This window comes from Bos grunniens, chromosome 17 (genome assembly GCF_055505025.1).
Source record: "Bos grunniens cultivar Pamir isolate PY7600 chromosome 17, Bosgru_T2T1.0, whole genome shotgun sequence".
In the NCBI taxonomy this organism is placed as follows: Eukaryota; Metazoa; Chordata; class Mammalia; order Artiodactyla; family Bovidae; genus Bos; species Bos grunniens.
Window position 1 is genome coordinate 35757475 of NC_141181.1, and position 12640 is coordinate 35770114.

Genomic DNA, 12640 nt, shown 5'->3' on the forward strand with positions numbered 1-12640 from the left:
CTTTTGCTTTTTTTTTAAAAAAGGCAACAATTACAGAAATGCAGAATTTTAAAGTGCAAATACAGGATGATTTCAAGTTTAACAGAAATACATTAAAAATACTGGGAAGAAATGTAACAGATTCAATGTGGTAGAATTATAATTATTGTCCTTTGTTTCTTAGTAGTTTTCTCTATTTTTAAAATAAGCTTTAGAAACTTTAGAAGGGAAGAGATGAGGATGGAAAAAGTCATACTATCATTTTAAACAGATGTAATTCAGTAAGAAGCTTTGGAAACTATTTAAAAATCATTTCTTAAGGTTTAGGTACTTTTTGTCTTCCCTGCAACTGTGAAGACCTACAACAGAAGTTTTGTAGAATAAATGGTGATTAGTAATGGTGTTTTCTAGGAATGACAAATTGGAAGTGGAGGGCTATGGTGAGAAAGAAGGGGTGTAAATGTATTACAAAATGTTATGGGGGGTCAGTAATTTATATTTGTTTCACTATGGACACACATAGCATGGGCTTAGAAACATATCAGAAAATATTTTTTTCCCAGCAACCACACCATCAGAGATGATAGATACTATGTGATTACTTAGATATCAGATTCTTATTTACTCATTAAAGTGTACCCAGCATGATCACATTCAGTCTTTAAGATGTTCTTATTTTATTCCTAACAGTAGGATTTCCTCTATAATTATCTAATACTTTTCATTTGAACTTGATTACCATTCCTAAATCTCACTTACCTCTTAGTTCTGGCATCATGAGTTTCTAAGAAATGTCTTTGTGCCTCATGTTTAGAATGATGATCAGCAGCTAATGCAATATCAACAGTGATAAGTCCTAAGTTGGCTGACCCAGCTTCAAGCCAATAGGCCCTCCGTAGTACTGCAGGCTGAAGTCCAACTCTGGAATTATTTAATTGTTCAATATACTGTCTCACTTGAAAATCCTGAATTGCAGCACTTATTCCTTCCCCAACCGACTGATTGTGAAGATTACAGTTTGCAACCCGAATTGCACCCATCTAAAGTTGAATGAAGAAAAAGAAACAAAACTGTAGTTTCTGTATTTTTAAGCAACTTATTACAGTAAACTATAGAATAGGTAATTACTTCAAATAGCCTGACAAATGGAAGAAAGAAAGGAAAAATGAGAAAGTGGAAACAGAAAAGATAAAGCAACAGAATAAAAATAAACATTCAAATTTAAAAAGAGGATGAAAGGAGAAGACTATAATTCCAAATGTAATGAGAGAAGGAGAAAAGAAAAATAAGAAGGGTAGCAACAAATGAATCTTAACGCCTGATTCCTTAAGTAATCTTAATGCCTGATTTTCAGCAGTAACCCTTAAAGCAGAGGTGGCAAATAAATGTTTCCAGCCAGGCAAGAAGTTAAATAAATAAAGCCTAAAGGCATTCAAAATTAAATCGTCTAAAAACATTATGAGTTTATGTTCCTGTCATAAAAGCAACCTACTAGCTTATATTCCAGCCATAAAGCAAGTTTATAAAAATTCAGTAAAATAAAAAGGTAGTAAAAGTATGCTTTGAAAGAAAATAAGACTGGAAAAGAAGACAGGTGAAAAAATAGAAAGCTCCCTCCTAGAATTTCATAGTATTCTGTGATGGCAAACTATAAATATGTGATTTACTTCAAGAAATAGAGGTTTGGTTTGGCTAAAAGGAAAAAGGATTACACTGACCAAGAAACAGACAAATGTGTACCTTTATATTTGTAGCACAGCCATGCTCCACAATATAAATATCAGCTCCATCTACTGCTAAACGAGTCATGGTATACTTCAAGTCATCTGAAGTTGGACAAGGCCCAGGAATACAACTCAACTAAAATGAAATGGATTCAACTCTTAATTCTTCACCATCAATTAATTATTTTGATATGTAAGTGTGCTTATTTAACAAAACAAAATTCTGGTTACATGTGTATTTTAAATTATCAATTAAATTTCACCTTTTAATAATGATCAATTATATAGAGATATATTTATAATGATAAATGAAATAATCAGTAATTAAATTCTTGCCAATTAAGAAAACTAACTCATAAATAACCATGCGTCACTTTCATTCAAAAGTGGCAGGCAACAACACTGACAGAATACAAATGTAATTTGTTATTAAAACTTAAAGAGAATAGCAAAGTAAACTGATAAATAATATCACAGGTTTGTATGAACTGTATAGGAATTCAAAGTTCTAAGATTTTAAGAGTATTTCCTACTCGACACACATGCACATTTTTACACATCCACAAATATATGAACTGTAACATTACGCTGATATCTTGAAAAGTCCACACACATTTATTTTTGTTATTTTATTATTTATTCCTAAAACATAGATTTAGTCATGATTAGGTTGGAAGATAACATACACATCACCAACTTCAATGAACTTCTTTGTGAAACAGCAGTTCTGAGTAAAGTATCAACCCAACAGCATGTACTCTGCTCATCAGTAGCAGAGCCAGGACTACAAGGAAGATGTCTCATATGACAGTCAGTGCTCTATACTAATGTATTTCCTCCACACAAAATAGGCCTTTTAAAGACTCTCATCTAAAATGACAGAAAGAATATCAGGGGCTGCAAGGAATAGTGACTGACTGCAAAGGGTTACTAAGGAATTTGCTAAGGTGACAGAAATGTTCTAGATCTTTATTGGCGGTAATGGTTACATCAGTACATGTAACATTTCTCAAAACTCCAACTTAAAGGGGGTGAATTTACTGTATGGAATTTATGGCTCAATGGAGTTGATTTTTTTTTTAATTACAATACAACTTAAAAAGCTTTTAGTATTAAAAAAAATAAAGGGAGGAGATGCCTACAAGCATGAACAAATTACCCATAAGAAACTAATGACTAAGGAACCAATTCCCCAGAGCCTGGCGTTGTGTTTATAACAAGAAAAAAGTAATTTTTATCACCAATTATAGCTGTTTTATTGATGATAAATAAGCACAGGTTACTGATTTTTTTGGATATAAAATTAAAAGCTGAATGAATTATTTCCAATTCACGGTAATACAATAGCAAACATATGGTTTGTATACAAAAGAAAAAAGAAAGGAAAGACATACAGAAAAGAAACTGGAAAGAAAAGCCAAACTATTAGAAATGGTTATCTCTATGATGCAGAACTAGGGTCACTCCGAAACTGCAATGTTTCAAGTTGCTAATTTCTCAAATGAACATACTTTAAAAAATGTTCCACACTCCAAATTCATAAGTAACATTCTTTACTACAAAATAACACCATGCATCTCACTGTACATGATTTCAGGAATTATTATATACTTCTTACAACCCTCTTCAAAGTAGTGTAATGACCCTTAGCCACAGTAGTGCTATGTTGTAGAAAGAGCATAAGATTTAGGGTCAGGAAACTAGGCAAATGCCCAACATTATTAATCACATTATAGGAGAACGTGTATGTTCCAGAAGGGTCTGCCAACAACGTCATGCAAGGAATTCAACCTTCTTCCTCCTCCAACTTCTAAATCTTCTACATAAATGCACAGCTATATCCCAAAGAGTTAGTGTAATAACGCAGTAAGATGTTAATGTTAACAATAAAAATTTAAGAGATACAAATTTATAATATCTCCATTTACTTGTGAATGTATGTTTTAAGAATTACCTCATTTTAGATATTTACAACTAAATAAAAATGACTATAAATTAGCAAAATAATTTTCTTAATTGAAAAAAGTGAACTTTCATTTTGAAAAAACCCATAAACATTTGTAATACTGCTAACATATTTTTAACATACCTTGGATTCACAGAAGCGTCGATCAATTCCATGCTGACATACTACTACTGATTTTGGTCTTTCCAGTTCATACTCTCGACATACCACATGAAAAATAAATGTCTGTCCCCACTCCAAGAGACAAGCCAGCTACAAATAAGCCATGACAGATTGACAACACTGTTAGCATCCTAAATAAGTGTTCACGGTTCAAAAGTTTATCAAGAATATTAATACAGCTTGAAATAATCCAAACAGTGCCTTATACCTGCTATATAATCTACTTGTTAGCCAATATCATTTTTCTACCTTGACATCATTTATAAGCTTATGTTACTGTTCATTTGTAAATGACAAAATGCATTGCCAAAATGAAAAATCATTTCAACTGAAAAATGAAACTTCAGCAACCTCTAAAGCCCGTTATTTTTCTTAAAGTTTGTATCTTTCTTCTTACATGACTAGTCAGAATTCCGTGCACAGAAAAGCACCTAGAATTCTCTATGTGACAATAAATCAAGGTTCAAAGTGAAATTTATATCTACTAAGCAAAAATTTTAGAAAATCAGGTATTCTGAAGATTAAAGAACTTTCATGAATAGAAGTTTAAGTATATATCAATTTTCATCAAATCTTGAGTTTTTTAAAAATCTTAGGGTCACAATTTATTAGTTTACAATAAACATGGAGCCAGGGGTATACACTGTATTATCCCCACCCCCACCAAAAAGTACATAATTTAAACTCTCAGAAAATATGAATTTACTTTTAAAATACACAAAGAATGGAATAAACACTAAAAGCACCAATGGATTCATGAACCTTGATAGAAACAGTGATACCAGGATTTCAGTGTAGAAGAAAGAGAAATGTTTCAACTTCTAATAAAAGCTGAGATTCTAGCAATCTTTAGGTTAAAAGAACTGTGTCCAGTCTTGAAGAGTCAGCATGGCTTCATTGCATGCTTGTTAGGGAATAAGCTGTTTTTATTATATGCTTCAGTTTTTACTTATAGATTTAGAGACAGAAAATGGCAGATAAAAATAGTTATGAGGTATGTAAGCACTAAATTTTTGTTTTCACCCATTATTATATGCTTATTTCCATCATTTTTATATAATATATCCCTTTTCAATTCTACTCATTTTCCTACTATTTCGAGAATCTTAATTTTTGCTTCCCTTCAACTATTTCCTTCAGATATAATCAATACAAGTTATCTATTCTGGTGGCTCAGTGATAAAGAGACCGCCTGCCATGGCAGAATACCTGAGCTTGATCCCTGGGTCGGGAAGATCCCCTGGAGAAGAGAATGGCAACCCACTCCAGTATTCGTGCCTGGGAAATTCTATGGACAGAGGAGCCTGGTAGACTACAGTCCATGGGGTCACAAAGAGTCAGACACTACTTAGCAATTAAACAACAACAACAAACAACAGTCTTTATTTATCTGCAGGTTGCCACTACCTACCTCTAAATTACATGTTTCACACTCATTTTGTAATTCTACCAAAACCTGAGTTATGTACATGTCCACCACATTTCAATCTTTTGAAACACTGATTATGAAATGCATGTTATAAACACAGGCATACCTCACAGATACTGTGGATTTGGTTCCAAACCACCACAGTAAATCTGCAACATTGTGAGTATCACAATAAAGTGAGTCACAAATTTTTTGGTTTCCCAGTGCATATAAGTTATGTTTACAAGTAACTAGTAGTCTATCCTGTGTACAACAGCATTATATCTTAAAAAAACAACATACATATCTTAATTAAAAGGCACTTTATTGTTAAAAAATGCTAAACTGAGCCTTCAATGAGTCACGATCCTTTTGAAATAGTAACTAACATAAAAGATCAATAATGAAAAAGTCTGAAATAGTGCAAGAATTACCAAAATGTGAGACAGATACATAAATTGAACAAATGCTATCAGAAAAATGGTGCTAACAGACTTTCTTGATGCAGCATTGCCACAAACCTTCAATTTGTTAAAAAAAAAAAACAAACCTACAACCAGAAAGCAAAATCTGTGAAACATAAGAAAATGAGGTTTAACTATATTTGTCTCAACAGGTGAAATTTTACAGTAATACAAACATTTCGCTAAATTTCAATGGCCCATTCTAGAACTAAGGGTTACAGTCAGCCTCTGTATCCATAGGCTTCACAGCTGCAGTGGGCTGAATCCATGACTGGTTGAACCTGTGGATGCAGAACCTTTGTCAGGGAGGCTGACAGTAACCTTAAGCCCTGAGACTCCTAAAGACTAAGTGGGACCTTGAGAGGGAAGGAGAACTTATCCAAAGGGATTACAACTAGTCTTCTACACGAGATTTTCTGCCAATAAATTCATTGTTATTTTTCTAAATCAGTATCTATATCACTAAGTGTAGATTCAAATAATGCTACCTTGCTTTAGGACATGACAAGTGAAGAAACATGCTACCTTAATTATAAATGCCTCTTTCAAATCCTACCTAAGAAATATACAAAAAAGTAAAGTTCTCAGAAAATTAGCCTATGTACTGGAAAAACAAGATTGTTCCAACAGTGGAGAGACAAGTAATATAATTTTAATAATATATAACTTGAATTCCAGAAACTTCTCATCCTGAGTTCTTCTCAAAGAAAGTCTTGAAAATATTATACAGGACTATAAAAAATTATACCCATCAATTTTATGTGGCCCAGAAAACTGAAACTTGTCTCTGACTCATCCATGACTAAGAAAATCCTTAATGGCAAGTGGAAGTAAAATGAACATTCAAATGGGCATACAACTTTTTCTTGGGGACGTGGGTCAGGAAAGGAAAAAGGAAGACAGGGATAGCACTCCGAGACCTGAGAACATACCTGTGGTGCTGTGACCTTCGCTGTAAGGCTTCCGGCCTGCACATCAATTAGCCATGCGTATTCTAAGGAATCACTTCCCAAAGGAAGACCTTCCGCTGAGAACATAGCGTGTGCTCTCAGCTGGAGACCTGACAAATTGATGTGACCTTCCCTCAGCACTTCATCCACAGGCGGTCGCTGCTGAAAACAATAAGCATAAGAAAAATCAGCATTTATAATTGCTACTTGCTTTTTCCCCCAGAGACAAATAAATGGTAAAACATGCTCTATGGAAAATAAGACTTTAGGATCCAAAGCTCTTAACACAACCTTGTATCCATAAAAGTAGTCTGAGTTCAGCTTCTTTAGTGACATTATCTGTAAAAGCCCAACTGCAAAGCAAGACAGCAAAGTCTTAAAAAAATGCAGACTTCTCTTTGGTAGGCGCCTCAATAAATAAAAAGAAACAAGTATTCTGACTAACAGGGAATGTGAGAGACCAATCTTTTGTGACAAGGCAGGAATCATGAGATTAAAGTATCAAAAAGAAGAAAATAACATGGAAGAAAAAAGACCCATTAAGACCATAATGAGGAACTAGCAAAGAAAACCATCTTCCAGAAAGATTTTGAGAATTATGTAAATATTAAAAGGAGAGATTCCTCTTACAGAGAATAATTATATACTCGTAACTAAAAAGCAGCAACATTTCAAAGAGAAAATTTCTAACACTTATTCAGAAAGGACATGTCCTAAAATAGGGCATTCCATGGAACACTAGGTTCACAGATTGTTATTAGGAACAAAGAATCAAGTAAGTTTGGTAATGCCCTACCCATCAGTCGCCAATTTTTATAGAATCTACCTCCCAGTCTCCCACAAATGCACTGAGTTTCTTTCAGCTTCCTGCTATCATCCTGGTTCAAATAATACACCCTCTTGCCAGGATCTCCCAGCATTTGCTTTTACACTGTTCTGCTTCATACTCTACAAGAACACCACAGAGACCTTTTAAAAAGGCAAGTTTTACCATGTTCTTACCTCAAGACCAGAGATCAAATTATCAACATTTGCTGGATCACAGAGAAAGCAAGAGAATTCCAGAAAAACAACTATGTCTGTTTCACTGACTATACTAAAACCCTTGACTGTGTAGATTACAACATATACAATGGAGTATTACTCAGCCATTAAAAAGAATTCATTTGAATCAGTTCTAATGAGGTGGATGAAACTGGAGCCTATTATACAGAGTGAAGTAAGCCAGAAGGAAAAACACCAATACAGTATACTAACGCATATATATGGAATTTAGAAAGATGATAACAATAACCCTGTGTACGAGACAGCAAAAGAGACACTGATGTATGGAACAGTCTTATGGACTCTGTGGGAGAGGGAGAGGGTGGGAAGATTTGGGAGAATGGCATTGAAACATGTAAAATATCATGTATGAAACGAGATGCCAGTCCAGGTTCAATGCACGATACTGGATGCTTGGGGCTAGTGCACTGGGACGACCCAGAGGGATGGTATGGGGAGGGAGGAGGGAGGAGGGGTCAGCATGGGGAGCACATGTATACCTGTGATGGATTCATTTTGATATTTGGCAAAACTAATACAATTATGTAAAGTTTAAAAATAAAATTTAAAAAAAATAAATAAATAAAACCCTTGACTGTGTAGATTACAACAAAGTATCAAAAACTCTTAAAAGAGATGGGAATAGCAGATCACCTTACCTGCCTCCTGAGAACCTGTATGCAAGTCAAGAAGCAACTGTTAGAACCAGACATGGAACAAATGACTGGTTCAAAATTGGAAAACGGCTATGACAAGGCTGTATACTGTCACCCTGCTTATTTAATTTATATGCAGAGTACATCATGAGAAATGCCAGCCTGGATAAATCACAAGCTGGAATGAAGACTGTTGGAAGAATTATCAAAAACTTCAGATATGCAGATGATACCACCCTAATGGGAAAAGTGATAGGGAACTAAAGAGCCTCTTGATGAGGGTGAAAGAGGAGAGTGAAAACGTTGGCTTGAAACTCAACATTCAAAAAATGAAGATCATGGCATCCAGTCCCATCACTTCATAGCAAACAGATGGGGTAAAGTAGAAATAGTGACAGATTTGATTTCCTTAAGCTCCAAAATCAAAGCAAGTGGTGACTGCAGACATAAAATTAAAAGATGCTTGCTCCCTGGAAAAAGCTATGAAAAACCTAGACAGCATATTAAAAACCAGAAATATCACTTTGCCGACAAAGGTCCATATAGTCAAAGCTATAGCTTTTCTAGTAGTTATGTACGAATGTAAGAGTTGGACCTTAAAGAAGGCTGAGCCCTGAAGAATTGATGGTTTCAAATTGTGGTGCTAGAGAAAACGCTTGAGAGTTCCTTGGACAGCAAGGAGATCAAACCAGTCAATCCTAAAGGAAATCAATCCTGAATATTCACTGATTCTGAAGCTGAAGCTCCAATACTTTGGCCAGCTGATGCAATCAGCCAACTCACTGGAAAAGACCCTGATGCTAGGAAAGACTGAAGGCAAAAGGAGAAGAGGGCAGCAGAGGATGAAATGGTTAGCTAGCATCACCAACTCAATGGACCTGAATCTGAACAAACTCCAGGAGACAGTGGAGGACAGAGGAGCTTGGCATGCTGCAATCTATGGGGTTGCAGAGTAGGACATGACTTAGTGACTGAATAACAACAGTTATCTCAAAGCCATTATATGCTACCAAAGCACTTCATTCCTTTCCATGCAGCACTTTTTACACTTGAAATTAATCATCTTAATTTTACCATGACAGTCTTTTTAGTGTGTATGTGCAGGCAATCTTACAGGGTTAATGTTCCTTGTTTCAGCACAAATTTTGGAAACTGCATTCATTAACAAGTGTTTTTAAGGATAGGGCTAAATCTAATTCATATGGTATTCTTAAAAGGTCATTTCAAATTGTGACTATAATAAAAGCTCTAGAGAGTCTTCTGATACATTTTTTGTCTAAGCTGTGTGACAGTATATAAAATCACCTATTCCCTTCTATTTTCTGTGAGGCATCAATTCCCTTCTATTTTCTGTGAGGCAGCTGGAGAGGATGGTCAATGAAGATGACTTCTGGCCTTGATACTCTATAATTCTCAATTCCCTTCTATTTTCTGTGAGGCAGCTGGAGAGGATGGTCAATGAAGATGACTTCTGGCACTGATATTCTATAATTCTCAATACAAAGTTTTTGATAGCTTTTCTTGAGTTCAAAGATACATATGGATCTTGGCTTAGATGAATCAATACTGTTCAAATGTTCACACTGCCCAAAGCAATTGATAGACTCAATGCAACCCCATCAAAATTCTAATGCCATCTTTCAAAGAAATAGCAAATACTCCTAAAATTTGTATAGAAACACAAAAATCCCAAATAGCCAAAGTAATCTTGAAGAACAAAACTGGAGGCATCATATTCTCTTACCTAAAACTCTATCACAAAGCTGTGATAATCAAAACAGTATGGTATTAGCATAAAAACAGACACATAAATCAATGGAACAAAACAGAGAGCCCAGAAATAAACACACATATATACGGTCAGTTAATTTATGACAGAGGATCCAAAAATATATAATGAGGAAATAAGAGCCTCTTCAATAGTCAGTGCTGGGAAAACTGGGTACCACATACTAAAAGAATGAAACATGATCACTATTTTATACCACACACAAAAATCAACTAAAATTGAATTACGGACTTGAATGTAAGACCTGAAACCAAAAAACCCCTGGAAGAAAATATCAGCAGTAGACTCTCTGACATAAGCTTGGTGATTATTTTTGAATCTAACACCAAAGGCAAAGCAACAATAGTAAAAATAAACAAGTGGGACTATGTCAAACTAAAATGCTTCTTCAAAGGAAAGGCAACTATCAACAAATGGAAAGGCAACCAGCAGAAGGAAAAAAATATTTGCCAGTCATAAATCTGATACAGGACTAAAATCTAAAATATATAAAAAAGGCAAACAATCCAATATAAAAAATGGTCAGAGAATATGAATATTTTCCCAAAGAAGGCATGCAGATGATCAACTGACACATCACTAAGCATCAGGGAAATGCAAATCAAAATCACAGTGACCTATCACCTCACACCTGTTAGAATGCCTGTCATCAAAAACAAATAACAAATGTTAGTGTGGATGTGAAAAAAAAAAACCCTTGTGCACTATTAAGGAGAATATAAATTGGTAAAGCTACTATGGAAGATAATGGTGGTTCCTCAAAAATTAAAACAGAACTGCCATATGATTCAGCAATTCCACTTCTGGGTAGTTATTCGAAGGAAATGAAACAACTAATTCAAAGAGATACATGCATCCCCAAGTTCACTGCAGTATTATTTACAACAGCCAAGATATGGAGATAACCTAAGTGTCTATCTGTGGATGAATGGAAAAAGAAATTATAGTGAGTATATATATACAAATATTGATCCTAAAGGAAATCAATCTTGAATATTCACTGGATGGACCGATGCTGACGTTGAAGCTCCAATACTCTGGTCACCTGATGTAAAGAACCAACTCATTGGAAAAGACCCTGATGCTGGAAAGATTGAGGGCAAGAGGAGAAGGGGATGGCAGAGGATGAGATGGTTAGATGGGACTATCTATCCAAATGTATTTATCACAGGGACCATCCAAATGTATTTTCCAAGAATGCCGGATGCCTGCATATGCATCTGTTGTTAGTGTATTAGAATACCATCAAAAAGTCAACTATTTATGACTTCTGAAAGACATTCTACCTACACAGACACTTAGGTGAGTTTATCTGAGTTACTTCACAAAGATAATGCAGCTCATTCTTTGGAAAATGCTAGAAAATAAAGGTTGATTTCCTGGTACTTCAAACCCAACATTCCCAGAAACTCATACTCTTCCCCTGTAAAGCAGTTCCTCCTCCCATATTCTTTATCATGCACTAGCTCGGTTAACTGCCCAAGCCAAAAACCAAACATCATCCAGGGTTCTATACTTTCTCTCACCATTCACTGTCAAAAAACCAAAAACATAAACAAACATGTGGATCTTGGGTTGTCCTAAAGGTAAAGACTACCTGGTATATCAGTAAAGACTACATTCTGAATAGTACTATGGCTTACATCACTCTGTGGGTTGAATTGTGTCCCCTACAAAGATATTCAATTCCTAAGCTCAGGTACCTGTGAGTGTGATCTTATTTGGATACAATGTCTTGGCAAATGTACTCAAGTCAAAATGTAGTTACACTGGATTACAATGGGCCTTATTCCAATTAACAGTGTCCCTGTAAGGGGAAAACTTAAGACACAGAGACTCATGAAGAGAATGCCAAGTGAAGATGGAGACAGAGATTTGAGTGATGCAAAACAGATTCCCTGTTTTGCAGCTACAAAACAGGAAATGCCAAGGACTATTAGCAACCACCAAAGCTAGGAAAAGACAAGGGAGCCTTGAAAGAGGGCATGGCCCTACCAAACACACTAGTTTCAGACTTGTAGGCTCCACAACTGTGGAAGAGTAATTTTCTGTTGTTTTAAGCCACCTAGTGTAGGGTACTTTGCTTTGGCAGCCCTAATATAAAACTAATAGACATAAGATGATCAAGTAAAAAGTATGTGGCTTCATACATCAGACATGGTCACTGACCCATCACATTAGAGCCTTAGCCTTGAAGCTGTGCACTAAGACAAATGCTACCAGAAATAAGGAGCTACAGATGAGTGACCCAGAATTGAGTCTTGAGGGTAGTCACAGTGTGAAGCTTCCCATCATAAAAGAGTATTAGTATAGAAACAAAAGAAAAAAGTATTTCTTAGAAATGCTAGCACTACAAAATGTAAGCAAATTAAGTAGATAAGCAAATTCCTAGAGAATATGTATAGACTATGCTTGTCTTCAGCATGAATCATGAAGTGTTTGCCATCTGGGAAACAAAATGTCACTAGTATCAATACTTCTATTACTGCCTTGATATC

The 12640-nt window shown here is 35.2% G+C and overlaps 1 protein-coding gene across 15 annotated transcripts in view; it reads right to left on the reverse strand.

Moving 5' to 3' along the window:
* Window positions 1-12640, reverse strand: part of BLTP1 (bridge-like lipid transfer protein family member 1) — a 195190-nt gene that overhangs the window by 116948 nt on the left and 65602 nt on the right. For 13 of the 15 annotated variants that reach the window (XM_086346910.1, XM_086346907.1, XM_086346908.1 and 10 more), the window contains exons 23-26: window positions 6636-6815; window positions 3793-3921; window positions 1720-1839; window positions 739-1019 (exon numbers count right to left, since the gene is read on the reverse strand). In XM_086346910.1, coding sequence (XP_086203036.1) covers window positions 739-1019; window positions 1720-1839; window positions 3793-3921; window positions 6636-6815 — 710 coding nt within the window. The remainder of the gene's footprint in view (window positions 1-738; window positions 1020-1719; window positions 1840-3792; window positions 3922-6635; window positions 6816-12640) is intronic. The other 2 variants (XM_086346902.1, XM_086346895.1) reach the window with 1 other exon arrangement.